Source organism: Argentina silus (assembly GCF_951799395.1).
Source record: "Argentina silus genome assembly, chromosome: 11".
Taxonomy (NCBI): domain Eukaryota; kingdom Metazoa; phylum Chordata; class Actinopteri; order Argentiniformes; family Argentinidae; genus Argentina; species Argentina silus.
In genome coordinates, this window is record NC_139665.1 from 14,118,800 (window position 1) to 14,134,339 (window position 15,540).

General features: G+C 43.3%; 3 protein-coding genes across 4 annotated transcripts; 2 read left to right on the plus strand and 1 right to left on the minus strand.

Moving 5' to 3' along the window:
- The first annotated feature begins 1,685 nt into the window (after nt 1-1,685).
- wbp4 (WW domain binding protein 4) lies at nt 1,686-6,598 on the plus strand. 2 transcript variants are annotated; one of them, XM_083680091.1, is made up of 10 exons: nt 1,686-1,761; nt 1,919-1,991; nt 2,817-2,879; nt 3,274-3,403; nt 3,656-3,874; nt 4,220-4,281; nt 4,395-4,470; nt 4,644-4,837; nt 5,565-5,749; nt 6,325-6,598. In XM_083680091.1, coding segments are annotated over exons 1-10 (1,218 nt in total). In that variant the 5' UTR covers nt 1,686-1,759; the 3' UTR covers nt 6,539-6,598. The 2 variants fall into 2 exon arrangements, with proteins under 2 accessions (XP_083536217.1, XP_083536218.1); XM_083680092.1 differs by having other exon boundaries at nt 3,674-3,874.
- An 850-nt stretch (nt 6,599-7,448) lies between these two features.
- Nucleotides 7,449-12,049, minus strand: mtrf1 (mitochondrial translational release factor 1). The gene is made up of 9 exons (XM_083680838.1): nt 11,581-12,049; nt 11,066-11,163; nt 10,892-10,973; nt 10,552-10,656; nt 10,171-10,343; nt 9,486-9,603; nt 9,079-9,215; nt 8,850-8,948; nt 7,449-8,627 (listed from the first exon to the last, which is right to left on the minus strand). The coding sequence occupies exons 1-9, from the start codon at nt 11,957-11,959 to the stop codon at nt 8,499-8,501; spliced, it is 1,320 nt and encodes a 439-aa protein (XP_083536964.1). The 5' UTR covers nt 11,960-12,049; the 3' UTR covers nt 7,449-8,498.
- Nucleotides 12,050-12,892: 843 nt separating this feature from the next.
- Nucleotides 12,893-14,854, plus strand: ccdc122 (coiled-coil domain containing 122; the record flags this gene model as incomplete). Its single annotated transcript, XM_083681185.1, has 5 exons — nt 12,893-12,920; nt 13,175-13,284; nt 13,512-13,910; nt 14,075-14,191; nt 14,717-14,854. 5 exons carry the CDS (start codon nt 12,893-12,895, stop codon nt 14,852-14,854), a joined length of 792 nt encoding a protein of 263 aa, XP_083537311.1.
- Between the last annotated feature and the right edge of the window lie 686 nt (nt 14,855-15,540).

Here is a 15,540-nt window from a genome sequence, read left to right on the forward strand (position 1 = left end):
AATCCAAACCTTTGGAGTTTAGACCCAAAAGATTCATAAAATGCTTCACTATTGCATTACTTAGGCAGGGCACTGTACCGTATCATTGGTGTTGGTCAGGGGGTCAGATAGTGCTTTCTAGGCTCTATAGGCTCTGTCCTTCCCATTAGTTTTCTCAAACCCATGATCATACTTTGTGTGGCCTAAGAAGAAAATCAATTTTATTAGCTTCATTTCACTCAGCTAAGTTTTTTTTTTTTTTTTTTAAGAAATGTAGAACATTTAATTGGTTTTTAGGGAAATACGAATGATCTCCTAATTGCTAATAATTACATTTAAATGAATAGCAGAGGATATGTTCTCAGTAAACAGTCATCAGTGTGGTCTCAAGAGTCTACATTTTCAGTGAAAACTAATGGGCCCTAATTTGCATTTGCAAAAATTTTTGCTAAAATGAGAAATAATCCAATGGGAGTTTTGAATGCTACATCTAGTGTTTCCATGATATGCAATGCATTTTCAGACTGTTCACAAAAACTCACAGGAAAACAAACAGGAAAAACAACTAATTACTGTAACTCAACATCTGGAGGCAACTAATGTTTCTGAGTTGTAAGGTATGTTTTGCTCTGCTGAGCAATATTTGCTGAATCAAATTGGGGCCTAGGTTGCCTAATATTATTGATATTGAATATCATGGGGCCAGCTGATAAACCTGGCTGTATACATAGCTCCTATTGGCTAGATCTACACCACACAATCAATGACAGACATGACTAGACTAGATAGATAGCAAAACGTAGCAAGGGAAATCCAGTTATCCAACTTTTCAATTGCGAAATCCCCTCAAAAGTGTTATTTTTCCGACAATACGTATGCTAATTTACGGTCATCAAACTAGCTAGAGACACACGTATATCAGATAAATTACAACAGTAAACATCCATTAAATACACTCATATTTCTGATTATTGCGCAATATCAAAACCCGGAAGTGACCCGGAAACAGATGCTACCCTCTGGGTGTGGCTTGATGAGGAAGCGCTGCTGACGCTCGACGCGATGACGTTCCTGCGCTTATCATGTGAATGTCAAGAAGTGAGCATGTGTATGTTTACTACTATTTCACCAACGATCTGTCCAAAAGTTGTAAGTTACGGTGACAATTTCCACAGTTGTCTGAACAAGTCAATTTTTTTTGTTTGTTTTTTTACCAGATTTTCTAAAAGATATTCATTCCCATACCGGGAGTCGAACCCGGGCCGCCTGGGTGAAAACCAGGAATCCTAACCGCTAGACCATATGGGAGGTCATACATGCAGAGCAGAATATTGGGTACTTAAACATACATAAATACAAATAAATACATACATAAAATCTGTTCTTTCGATTTCAATCATTGTATTTATTTGACTCGTCCTTGTAACGGCGGGTGTCACGAAAACGACTTTAAAACATTGAGCATTAAAGGGGCATAGTCCAATTAAAATAATAATAATAACAAACGGTACAATAAATGTGACCCTTAACGTTGTGGGGTCGAGGATGAGCCAATCAGCGTCGCTCTGCATTAGCAGACCGGAAGCTAGACCCTAGTCATCCTCAACCCGAGTAGCTGTCAGGCTAACTAAACTAGCAGGCAAGCAAAGTGAAAATCTCGTAGCTAAACGTGAGTTCATTTCGGGATCAAGACGGTAGCCATATTTTCCACCTTTCCATGTAACTTGTTAAGGCTTTCCGGACCCTAATCATATTGTGCTGGATCAGTGTAGTAGAGACAATGTGAGTATTGTGTTTCTTATTGCATCCTCGTCTTTGCTGGATAGTTACCAATTTGATTTAACATCCAGTCAACATAACCAGTACCACGAACACGAGATCGCATCTCATTGATACTTCTACTAACTATCTAAGTAACGCTCTATGTTTGGGTTTTCAGGTCTGAGTATTGGAAGTCTCAGCCGAAGAAATTCTGCCAGTACTGCAAATGCTGGATAGCCGACAACAAGCCTGTAAGTAGCTATGGTAGTTATTGTTTAATGTTGTGGTTGTGCTGGCTTCCTAGTAGCCGGGTAGCATCCTCCTCGATGCAAGTCCTGCGATGGACAGATAGTCGGAGAGGTTGTAATGTATCTAATAATGACCCACTGTTTGTAATAAAATGCTTCTTTCACTGACTTGAATGGTTCGTCAGGTGTTTGTCCCGGGTGGTTGCCGGTTATCAAGCTTGCCAAATGTGCCTTGCAATAAATAAACAAGTGTGCTGCACACATGGTGTCCCCCACGATTGATGTAGCATAACCCTAACTCTATATAAAAGGAGAGTGATGGAGAAGCATGTGAATGAAGCAAGACGTTTATTTATAAACCTTTTACTAAGACACTCTGGTTGTCTCTGTTTTACAGTGTTGTGTCCCCATTACGCTCAGGGTGGGCTTTTCTCTTGGTGCGATCGCCTTCTGTGACCAAAGAGAAACATTATTTGTGCTCTATTAGGCTACTATCGTAGTAACTCTGTATTGATATAAGTTATAAATAAGTTATAATTTGCACAGCCAATATTTCCATCAGTCTTGCTTCTTACTGCTTTGCGTTGATTTCTCAAAATATTATTCCCAAATTCGTTAGCTAAAACAACATTTTTGCACAGGCAAATTAATTGGTTACAAATGCGACTGGCTATAAACCAACTCTGGTTTCTGTATTGTGAGAGGCCAATCTTCGGTTTTAAATTATGCTTTTTCAGAATTTTATGAAGTGCCTGGATGTTGCATATCATGTTGCTGATCATTGTTCTGATCATGTATTTAACCCCTGTGTTTTCTTTCCTTTTGCAGAGTGTTGAATTTCATGAAAGAGGGAAGAATCACAAAGAAAATGTCTCTCTCAAAATTGCTGAGGTATCCAGAATGTTTTTGTCATGCTGTCATTTGGGGACAATATTCAAAATGTCATCAAAACATGGAAAAAAGGAATGGTTTACTGGGAGTGTAGGGGGTTGCACCACACTGCATATCTATATTGTAATCAGAATGTTTCTCTTTGTCTATACAGTATCAGCTCAAGATATGTCTGCTTGCAATATTATTTTATAGAGAGCTAACGGCAGGGGTCACTGTTACAAAGAAAAGTAGGATGTTTAAAAAGGGGAACACACTTTGACTGGCATGGCAAGTTGGCATAGTCACAACCTTAATCTACGATAAGGTCCAGACATGATTCTCTGAACCCACACTGTCCTGTTATTGGTGGCTGACTCCTACGACCCCTCCTCTCCCCACTATTTCTCTGCAGATGCAAAAGAAGAGCATTGACAAGGCCAAGCAGGAGGATCGTCAGTCTAAAGAGTTTGCAGCGATGGAGAAGGCTGCACTCAAGGCGTATGAGGAGGACATGAAGAGGTTGGGGATAGTACCTGAACCAGGTAACTCGGTAGCTGACAAGCTTATTGACATACCTCATGTTAAAAAAAAAAAAAAAAAAAAAGTTGTACTTTCTAAATGGTGTGAAAAAGAAAACCATTGAATTAAAGCTGAGAATCTCTACTTTGACCCTGTGGTAATTCTTTGATTCCAAATCCAAACTGTTGGGAGTATAGAGCTAAAAGAAGACGAAATGCTTCCTCTTTTCAATACTTATGCTGGGCACTGTATAATAATCTTTTGTGTTTGTTCAGTTTCCCAACCCCAAACAGAAGCCCAACCCCCAGCCCCAGCCCCAGCCCCAGCCCCAGCTCCACCAAAACCACAAGTTCCACCTCTATCTAAAAGACAAGAGAAGAAACTAAAGAAGTCTGCAGGGACGATGCAACGAGAGCCCAGAAATGAAAAGGAGTCCTGGGCAGAGGGGAAGACGGACGATGGACACACATACTACTACAGCACTCTGACCGGAGGTGAGGCACAACCGGAGGAAGCCCACATCTCTACTCCCCACGCGCAATTTATTATCAACCTAAACCAACCCTGTTTGGTTCTCACAACTATGAAAGCCAGGCTTATTAATCATTACTACATCAAGGGCTGGTTTCATAGACAAGGCTTAAGCCTAGTCCTGGACTAATTCACACTTTCAATGGCAAATTGCCACTGAGGATGCTTTTTAGTCTAGGACTAGGCTTGAGCCTTGTCTGTGAAACTGGCCCCAAGTGTTCTATCTCCGGAAACATTGACAGGTTAATTTGTTAGATTGCAGTATTAATATGAGATTATGATATAACTGTATTTTTGTCTTTTTCCAGGATCTCAGTGGGTCAAACCTGAAGGGTTCCGGGGAGATACCTCATCCTCTGACAAGTCTGAGGTACACACATTGAGTTTGTTTTTCAGTAATAGGGTGCATGTTTTTTCATGGTTACAGTTACCCATTAGATCATGCTTAGGGTAATGACATGAATACTCTGTTTGTGTCTGTAGAGATCTGCAGGTAGTGCATGGATGGAGGCCGTAAGTCCGGATGGATTTACATACTACTACAACACAGAGACTGGAGGTGAGTCAAGTAACCTACCTAGTACCTCATCAAAACACACAGGTATACTTATGGCTTGTCGACTCACAATCTAATGATGATAATGGATCTGTTTCCACAACGTTATTTGATAATTTGTGGTCTTTTTAATTGATATTGATTGATGTTGATCGGCGTTTGTCTCGGTCTCTCAGAGTCCAGCTGGGAGAAACCAGCAGATCTGGCTGATAAGGGGGAGTCGGAGACTAGCGGAAAGGCTGAGGGCCAGGTGGAGCCCTCGACCTCTCCTCCCCAGTTAGAGCCCCCAGGGGAGGAGGACAGCTCCAAAGTAGCCGAGGGGGAGGGAGAAGACCCCAAACAGCCCAAGGTCCCCATGTTCCGCGTCAGGGTGAGACTCTTCATATCAAGCTCATTGGTGGACAATGGGAGTAGTCAAATGGGAGTAGTTCATCGTTCCAGAACAGTGTTCTCTGAAACTACCCTCCACAGCTGCGAATTGGTTTTGTGAAAAGCATGGTTGTTATAGTATTGTAAAAGTAGCCCAGACACTTTTGCTAATTGACAATTAGTTCAGAGGTTACATTAGCACATGGATAATCAGCAGTGCTTGTTGTTTACACACCTCCTTTCGGACTGCGAAGCAACAAGGTGTGGTCCTCAGTGGCTCAGTTGGTAGAGCATGGCGCTAACAACGCTTAGGTTGGGTGTGTGATTCCTGCTGGAACCATATATACTGAAAAATGTATGCACTCACTGCAATGTAAGTCGCTTTGGATAAAAGCGTCAGCTAAATGGCATATTTTAGCTAAGGTAGCTAACCTTATACGCTGTTATCTCAGTCCCAACAATTTTGCTATAAACCAAAGCCTTTCTTTCAGGGTTGTCGCATTGATAAACTGTCTCCCTGGTTACTTTTACTTAAAAACACAGACTGTCTGTCTGATGAACCAATGCCATGTTTTCCACGTTGTTTACCCGGAATGGTGGGCCAGCCAATTCCCACATGCAGTAGGCAGCTTTAATCCTGGTCCTGGGGATCCAATGAGTGTGTAGGTTTTTGTGACAGACCAGTACAGACGCCCTTGATTCAACTTTTCTCTCCTTGCTCTCCTCAGAAACGAAAGGAGGGGACACAACTTTCAGAAAAGGGTGATGATGAGGAGGTGGATGATGATGAGAAAGGAGATGGTGACACAAAGACGGCAGCACTGCCTGAGAAAGAGGCCACACCTGCCAAAAAACCTCGGAAGAGCAACCCTTATGGAGAGTGGGAAAAGATTCAGGAAGAGGAGGACCCTTAGTAAGTAACTGCTCCTGAGTATTGGATAAGTGCAAACTCTGTTTGGATAAGTATAAACTCACAGTGCATAAGTGCATCTCCTTCAGGTAGAACAAGAACAGAGATCTTTGCTACTGTGCTATCAGGTTTGCAGTCTCTACAATTGTAGGCCAGTTCAGTTATCACTACCTATCTTCCACCGTAGATTAAAGACCCATCTCTTCAGGCTACATCTTAACTGTCCCTCCTAAAGACCTCTTCATCCCCACTACCCCCTTGTACAATCTTTCTTTCTTCTAGTCCTTAGCATCCATAGCTCCGCTCCGTCTATGAATTTGAGAGTGGTTACTTCCTCCATCCCCGTTCCTCAGCTGTTAACCTTTCATAAAAGTGGCCGGGTGACCACTTTGTTGTTGTTGGAATCCCAGAATGCCCCTTTAGTGTATTCACAGCAACCCGGTGTCCTGGCTTCCTGTATGTCTCTGCTTTAGCCAGCTTTTCAATCTCGTCATTTATGCTGTCACTCTGTGTTGCTGTTAGAAACAGTCCATTAGCCAGACTAACACTGCTCTCTGTCTTCCTTACTCCCCTTACAGTGAAAACGTGGACCTGCAGCTACCCAAAGTGGAGGGAGTCAACCCCGCTGGTCCCCCTGGGCCCACAGATCTACCGCCCGAGCCCAAGCCCAAGTTCAAGGAGCGTACCATCACCTCCCTGGGGGTTGAGGGGGGCTCTTCGACATTCAGGAAGAGAAAGACAGAGAACGGCAAATCCAGGAGTCTCAGACAAAGGGGCAATGAGGATGACTAACGTCCAGGATGGACATTGTTTTTAAAACACAGACATTGACAGCTTGATGCTGTCAGAGACTTGGGGAGGGAGGGAGGGGAGGGTAGGGGTACAAGTCTGTGAATGTCAAATGCCTGGTTACTCAGCTTGATTCTTTGAGGGCCACAGAACCCCTGTTTTATGTAGGTACTTACTGAGATGCTTTGTTACCGCCATCGTTTGTGATAAAGTTAAAGAGGTGCCATTAATTCTAGAACAAAACGGGTCAATGAATTAGACAGAAATGTTGTCAAGAAATGACCTGATTGGACAGAGGGGCACATCTCTCCAGTACCACGAGCAAAAGGTTCATTTCCAAATGTTTGTTGACTCCAAACTGAGGTCTGTGTTATCTAAGACGACAAGAAATCAATCGACATGATATCATGAACCATACAGTCAACACAAAACCTGAACGCCTTCATCCACCCAACTCAGCAGGTGTTGAGGGGATAATCAGGGGGGATGTTGAGAAGCAGGGGTCTGAAGAAAGCAATAATTGTGTAAACAAACTACTTTTTCTGCCTCTGGAATGTTTTTTTCCTGTTTCTCCCTGTCGTACTGAAATACATCAAAGTATTGGTGTGTCTGTGCCATTGGTCCAGGGAAGCACTGATTGGCTTACATAGCATGGAGGTATGTTGCCCCTCCACATAGTCCCAGCCGACGTCCTGACGCAGCAGATATATCATTCTCAAATGTATATATTTTGTTGACGTGGCTGTGACGTATTTGTTGCCTGATAATTTATGAATGGCTTGTTAAGTGTCTCTGTGATGTTCTCATTATGTGATGGTGTTGTCTTTAATCATATCACCTGAACCACACTTCCTTATTACCTTCAGTGTGAACGGGTCAGAAACCTTTGAGAGAATGGGGAATGCAAGGCATGTTTTGTTTTTTTACAGAATATTGTACAGTACAAAATATTTACTTTTTCATAAATAAAAATCTGCTGGTGTGGTCATTTTCTCAGAGTGTATGTTTTAATATTTTTAACCCACAAATATGTTCATATTTTTCATGTTTTCAGAAGTCCTCCATTGGTTTATTTGAATAATGAAGGGAGCATCAGTCATTACTATTTCCTATTTTTTGTTCACCATTGAAACGTCTTTAGCATATCAACAAACATTGCACGTGGAATCGAATAGCCTCAAAGTAATTCAATCAATCGATCATTCTGGTACGTCAAAGTGCTCCCAGCTGAGGCTCTACAAAGATAGGTATTAGTGCCACGGTCGGCCAGCTGGCACATACAGGCCAGCCTGGGTGGTAGAGATAGGCTTGGAGCAGGAGTGTGTTGGTGTGGAGCTGATACATGCCTCTGCCACACCCAGTTGGCGTAGCCAGAGACATTCTTAAAGAATGTAATGTGTGAGACTGGTATAAGTAAATAGGAGACGGTTTGTTTGCAGCTAGGTTTTGTCCTTACACACACACACACAGCTTTTCTCAATTGTTAGGAACACGACTTCTCACGTCCTCTCCTCCGTCCTACTGAAAACGCATTGGAGGAAAAGATCTAGGTCCCTCCCCTTACACATTCTCTCCGCCAATGCTTTTTGAGGACCAAGCGGTCGGAGGACAGGGGAAAGGACGCGAGTCGTGCTCCTAACAATTGAGAAAAGGCTACAGAGTCAGGTGATGTGGTCAGTCAGGGCTTCGTATGCTGTAGCTCTTTCAGGATCAGTGGTGCAGCCATTGCTTCAATGTCTCCTCTTAACTCTATCTACGAATGTCCAACTGAATGTGTAACTGCTGGGTACTGCTGATATAGAGGTGGTTCAGTGAATTACACTCACATAATGAGTAGTCTTGTTTGAGACCTGGAGACTCCTGTTAGGTCCTAGAGATAATGTCTAGGCTTTAGCTCAGTGGGCTAAAACAGTCATGAGTCACAAGGGGGGGGACCTGTGTTTGACCCCCGGGCCAGTGGGTGTTACAAGTCCTTCTCCGCTGACTGTGTCTGACTGCTGTTCTCCACCAGCTCCAGAAGGGCCATTCTCTCTCCGTGTTCCAGCAGTTCTGAGATCAGCTCATCCAGAGGCTCCCCTCCTCTCATAAACTCCTGCCCAACAGAGCACAGAACAATCCCCATCATTACAAGTGAAGGACATTATTCTAGAACATTACACAGCATACAATGTTAACATTACCACGTAATGAATGACAATACAAAAGATGATGTAAATCCCACACTGATTTTGCTTACAATAAGTTTGATATAAAGCCTAATCCAAGGTGTGGATTTGGTAACCTGGATGTCACTGACCTCCCCGCCCCCTCTCACCTTGATGTCTCTGGTCACATAGCCCGTCCGGTGGTCGGTAACACGATCCTGGCTGAAGGTGTAGGTGCGAATCCTCTCCGACTGAGAACGAGTGCCCATCTAGAGTGTGTGGGGTGGGAGAGCAAGGACACAATCAGGCTAGGTGAGAGAGAGTTGAGGAGAGGTGAGGTGTGGGGGGGGGGGGGGGGGGTAGGATGGGTGTGAGGATGGGGGTGTCTGAGAGGAGCACCTGTTGTTTCCGTGCTGCGTGCCTCTGCTCCGTCTCTCGACCAATCATCCTCTGGTAGAGTCGGGCCTTCAGCACACGCAGGGCGGTGTCACGGTTCTGCAGCTGAGAACGAGACTGCTGACACTCCGCAGCCGTGCCTGGGGACGGTAACCATGGTAACGTGTGAAACCACGCGCGACTTGTGTCACGCTGACATGTTGTCATGTTGTTTGTCTCCTCAACAGTGGCAATACTGCTGGCGGAGAGGTGGCAAACAGGTGTTCAACGCAAGTTGCTAAACGATAACAACATGTATTTATGTAGAAACACAACATTAGATCTTATTAGTAACAAAAAGGTTGACATACTTTATAATCAGTTAATAACCAAAAGTGACGTAGGCAGCGGCCCCCATCGGCTTGTCTCACCTGTAGGCAGGTGAACGACGCGAACAGCGCTGTCTGTGGTGTTGACACTTTGACCCCCTGGCCCCTTCGACCTGAAGGTGTCGATACGCAGGTCCTTTGGGTCAATGCTGATGTCGAGCTACACAACAGAAAAGGAAGAGGACTTATCCAGTGACGCATGCTGTAGAGATTTGCTTTAGTAGCATATTCACACATAAAATAGTGAATATGAAACAAGTTCTGTGTTGCTAGAGCATGGCGCTAGTTGTGAGTTTGATTCCTGTGCCAACAAATAAATGCACTCGCTGTACTGTAAGTTTCTTCAGATAAAAGCTTCTGCTAAATGTCGCTAAATATATTATATTACATTACCAAACTCACTAGAGAGAAGAATCCCCTGGAGATACCTATCTTCCACCGTAGATTGAAGACCCATCTCTTCAGGCTACATCTTAACTGTCCCTCCTAAAGACCTCTTCATCCCCACTACCCCCCTGTAAATAAATTATAAAAAGAAAAAAGAAAAAAAAAATCCTTCCTTTCTTCTAGCATTGTGACTGCCAATAGCCCCTGGTCCTAGCATAGATTACTTTTTCTTATGATGACTGATGGATAGATGATTACTTAATCAAATGTATTTGTTGTAATAAAGGAGTCTGCTAAATGCCACAAATGTCATGTAAATGAGAGTGTACTGTACATGTACCTCACTGGGTTGTGGCAGGACGATCACAGTCATGGTTCCTGTGTGAATACGCTGCATTCTGGAGGACAGGCCCACCTCAGGGATCCTCTGAACCCGGTGCGTCCCTCCTTCATGCTTCAAATGGCGATAAACACTCTCCCCCGCTATCCTCACGGCGGCATGGTGCAGTCCACCTGAGGCAGAACCAATCAGTTTACCAGTCCGCCCATCAAAAAAAACAATGTATTATAACGGTGTTACAAAGTCAATGACTGATTGCTTTGTTATTGTGTTGTCATGGAGTCAAGGGTTTTTTGCTATTACAAAAGTGGAATAACAAATGGTCCCTATTCCACTTGTTTGATTATGAAAACTGTTCAACTTAATGTAACTTCATCCTACCAACGGCAGGTGTGTAGTTGAAAACCTCAAAGTCCCAGTTTTTGTAGCTGGCGAAGCCTTGGTACATGTCAAACATCTCTCTGGTGAACTGCTGGCAGATGTCACCTGGATGAAAACAGGGGGACGAGGGATAAACGTGTCTTGCCAGTCTGGGGAGGGTCTAGCCTTGTCTTCCATTTACAGAGCTAGCACTATTGTGGTTATGGTTTATTTGTGTGTTTCTCTCATGGACAGCACAGCAGTGACAATGACACACTCTCTGTGAAATTTTACTGGTATAATAAATGAACAAAAAACATAATGTTGGAACAGACAACTCCAGATAAGTCCTGTCACCCACCTCCTGTAGTCCGCCCTGCCACCACCTCCAGGAGGACAGGACTGCTGTCATGTGGGTCACTGGGCACAAGTGTCTGGATTAACTAGGAAAAAAAGTTCAGGCCAGAATATTAATTTGATTGCAGACTATAAAAAGTTCCAAATGTTCCACATCAAACATTGATCTTCCTCTTACATCTTTTTTCAGTGCCCCTATTATTTGGGTCATCTGTGCTTGTTCATCTTTCAGAAGCTGGATCATTTGCTGGTCTTCCTCTCTGGAACCAGTAGTACCTGCAGAGGGAGAATAGAAGCATTGTGTGAAGGGACAGAGACCAACAAAGGTTGGGTTGCAGTTAGTATTTGTTGTAAGTCGCTTTGGATAAAGGCGTCTGCTAAATGCCACAAATGTAAATGTAAGTCAGGACATCAAAGGCATAACAACGTTTTAAGAAATACTGAAAGTGAGTGCACAAACAGGCAACGCATTCTTCAACCATCAACTTTGACCCCATAGTAATTGTTTGATTTCAAATCCAAACTGTTGGAGTATAGAGCTAAAAGAAGACAAAGTGTTTACTCTTTCCAATACTTCAGAGCACTGTATGTACCAATTAAAGCATTTGACAGCATGTTGAAACAAAAAGAGCGACGCCGTGTGGTCAAATGCAGGAACAAAAACACGCTTATAATTTAAAACAAACATCTTACTCTGAAGTAAAGACTCGACCTCCTCAAGATCTTTCATTGCATGTTCGGAGCTTTGAAAAGCATTTGCAATAGGTGACAACTCCCCCCGTCTCTTGTTCAACTCTTTCCTATCAGAGTCGCTGAGAAACGCATGTTGTAACCTCTCGGTGACGTCTCTGTATTCCTCCATAAGCTGGCGAAGATACCTTTGAACCGATTCATTCCGATACAAATCCCCGAAATCACTGTGACAGTAATTTCGTGATGATGATGATGATATATTCCGTGGCATGGGTCCTCGATTTGACATCAGGACAATCAATCTACTGTTCATGTGGTTGTAGGGTGATAGGAGGCAGGCGTAAGAGCCGCACAATCGAATCCATTTTTGCCCAAGCATCAAGCTTATATGAATGAAATGTAACTGTTTGTTAATGGTTATATCATATGTTTATCATCTCTTGTTCGGTAACACTGTGGAGTTGAAGGATACTCATGCTTCCCAAGTAAAGACACACATGACCACATGACCCAACAACAAGGTTAAGGAGTCTCGCTGGGAATATTGGGAAATGTCGTCCTATTCAAAATATAGTAACTAACCCATTTCCTAGCGCCCTCTAGATGTGAAAGTCTTAAATTAACCTATCACCTGATCATCAAGGGGTAAGTAGGTTACTAACAGTGTTTAAATTTTAATTAAATTAGATTTTCTTTGACTGCAAAACAGCCATGATTGCACAGTCTAACATGCTTCCAGCAGCACACATGCGCACTTACGATCGACCACAAGGGGGCAATGCGACGTCGCGCAACAGCATCGCCCTCTCACCCTCTCTGAGGAGTCTAAACCTGGGAGGGAATTTAGTGTTAGTGTTTAGAATTAGTGTTGCATGCTTTGAGGCTATGTAATTTACAGACTTGCATGCTTCATTCACATTCCTCAATCCCCCTCCCCTTGCAGGATTAGCTTTAACGATTACATTTGCTTAGATTAAACTAGAACACACACCTACTTGTCCTCTAAATAGATCTCCAGGCCTTTCACAATCACTCCTTCCAGTCCAAAACATTTATTAGCACCACAAAAACACAGTCTCTGCTCAACAGTTGCACTATTAAGACAGAGGAAAGCACAATTCAATCGAACCCGCATTCATGCAGTAGAAGGAAATTGTTATTGAATTGATAATGTGTGCCATTGATCGATTATCATGATCAGGAGACATGTCACTTATTATCGGCCCAAAGTCTGCCACGTGGTAGACCGTAGGGCTCGGATTGAGAGGTTTCGCGCGCAGCGTATACAGGCAGTCTACACACGGTCTCCAATATGGCAAACGTTGGGCCGACTGAACACGGTATGATATACCGGTAGATAGCTTTAAACAAAACAAACTCTATATACTGTCTTATATAGTCTAAGCACATAGGTCTAGCTTGTATTAATTATGGGTAGACTGTCATTTGGATGCTAATGGTATAGCTATTTGGCAGCTAAAATAACTAGCATCGTGCTACTTATCTATTGTGAAGTTACGGTGATATCAGCGTTCAGGCCTACAGCATCGTAGCCTATGTGTGTTTCATGACTAACTCGTCTTTATTTATGTAGAGACAGGGCGGGAGGTATCGTTAACGGAGGCAGTAGAAGATGTCTCTCAACAAGGATATGCTCAGACAGTGGCCTTGCAGGAGAAACAGCAAATGTTGACCTCCTTTCAGGTTATTCCCCTTCACCAACTAAAGCGCTGACACTGGGCAAGTAGGCCTACCTCAAACGTTTCACATTCCCACCTGTCTTCATCCACAAACACTGATTATTGCTTCCCACAAACACTGATTATTGCTTTACTACTAGACTTACTCTGCATGCAACCTCGACCTTTCTCACTCAATCAATGTAAGCAGGTGCGGTGATTAGCTTATCAATTTTTCTTTATCCAATATAGGCCATACTGTCAGGCATAGAAAAGAAAGGTGATGATGCAGAGCTGGAGTTGAAATCGAACGTGAGACAGATCCTCCTCCTTGAAGGTAAGATGGAACACCTGCAGCGAAACATGCAGGACCTGGGGTCACACTCCGTTACCATCTACAACGAAAACACAGAGCTGAGACTTCAGCTTGAGGAGGAGGGAGACAACTCCCGCTCGGCCCTGGCAGGGTACAACACGTATCGCAACAAGATGGAGGGACACAGGGTGTCCATCTCGCAAGCGGAGAGCCTGACGACAGCTCACAGAGAGCTGGAGGAGAAGAGGACACTTGTCAGAACTCTGAGGGAGAGGAGAGAGGAGCTCCGAGCGGACCTTGAGAACCCAGAGGGCAATGCTGCGAGGCAGGCACAGGTCAGAGCTGAGAGTCGAGGTGGACTCACGGTAGAAGAGGACATTGTTACCATCTAACCCCGATCTTAAACCTGTTATTGACCCTGGTTATTGTAAACATTTTCAATTCATCAATATTGATAATGGAAAAAGATTGGTAGGCTAAAGATGGATTCTCTCAACAGAAAGAGATTGATGACCTGAGGGGGCAGATATCCTCCTTAAGGAAGATTGTAGGCGAGAGGAGAGAGTTACTCCTGAAGGAGTTTGAGAGTCACACACTGATAAAGAAGGATATCGAGGTATAGTAGTGAATGGTGCTTTATCATGTTAATAATAATAATATAATAATAATAATAACCTTTTTTTTTTTTTTTTTTAATATAGCACCTTTTTAAAACAATGTTACAAAGTGCTTTACAAATAGATATGCAAATAAAAACAAAAATAGAAGTAGAAACAGTAAAACATTACAATGAATAAGGGCAACATCAATTAAAGGCTAGTCTATAAAATTGAGTTTTAGGAAGAGATTTAAAAGAGAATACTGACCTTGCTAGCCTAATATCTGCAGGCAGGTCGTTACTGAGTGTGTGTTCTTCTCTTTTGTTCAGTGATTTAGGGTTGATGAGTACAAAAACAGACAGTCACCCAGGAAACTGCCTCAGCAGTACTCAGTATCATCGTTACTAAGAATCCATCTCTCCATCTAGCTCTCCTTTTCCCTTTCAACCAGTGAATCAACGTACTCGCATAGACATCCATTTTGGGGATATTAGGGACCCATGTTGTAGTATTCACGTAGTGTTCCGTGTGTGTTTGGTCAGATCCAGAACAGACGCTATGAGGCCATCGTGAAGCGTCTCCACTGCCAGCTGAAGAAGGCCCATTCCAGCCACAGGCAGATCTCTGGGGATATCTACCACACAGAGAGTGAGATTGAGAGACACCTGGAGATGCCTTAATACTGTGTCTGTGTCTTAACTTATGTCCTATGTTAACTCATTAAACAACATTTTTTGTTATCAGATTTTTGTCTGTTTCAACATTTCAACATTTCCTATTTATTCTCTCTGTATTGATTTCTTAAAAACATCTATCACTGTTGTGAAATGAGTCCGATGCAATATTATTATATGTAAATTTTGGGTCGCAAAACAAAAACGTTTGGGAACCTCTGGACTAGGAGATCCTGAATATCTGCGCAACCGTTTGGCCACAGGATGGCAGTAATTCCACACCAAAAAGTGACAACGGAAATAATATGGGGGTGTCGTACACATATTGTACTCGGCGGGAGGGGGGGGCACCATTTATGTCTGTCTGTACTGGTCTCCACCCCCAAACAACAATCCCACCCCGCGCAACATGATACTGTACAATCCTGCAATGAGGCGTTCCCAGCCGTTCTGTCTGCCGCCTGCAGAAATCCTCCAGTCAGGTCACTGCCAAATGGAATCGCCCCAGGGAACAGCGGAGGAGTCGAACCAACCTCATCATCTGCCAAGTCAGGAATAGCGTAACGTTATGATAAACTGACCATGCAAGCTTTCATGGATAAATGATTCAAATCTAGAAAACCACGACGGAGACGGGGACCTTTGGCATAACAGGGAATATGACAGTATCTAGCATACCTTCTTAGCTATCC

Excerpts from the sequence above, each read along its gene's own strand:
- mtrf1 (XM_083680838.1), bottom strand. The coding sequence starts at position 11,959 with ATGCTTGGGCAAAAATGGATTCGATTGTGCGGCTCTTACGCCTGCCTC. Across the intron at positions 11,164-11,580 it reads GGTCGAGTCTTTACTTCAGA|GTACTACTGGTTCCAGAGAG; the intron begins GTAAGATGTTTG and ends CTCCCTCTGCAG. Across the intron at positions 9,216-9,485 it reads CGTCGTTCACCTGCCTACAG|GCACGGCTGCGGAGTGTCAG; the intron begins GTGAGACAAGCC and ends TACCGTCCCCAG.
- wbp4 (XM_083680091.1), top strand. Across the intron at positions 1,992-2,816 it reads GGATAGCCGACAACAAGCCT|AGTGTTGAATTTCATGAAAG; the intron begins GTAAGTAGCTAT and ends TTCCTTTTGCAG. Across the intron at positions 4,282-4,394 it reads CATCCTCTGACAAGTCTGAG|AGATCTGCAGGTAGTGCATG; the intron begins GTACACACATTG and ends TTGTGTCTGTAG.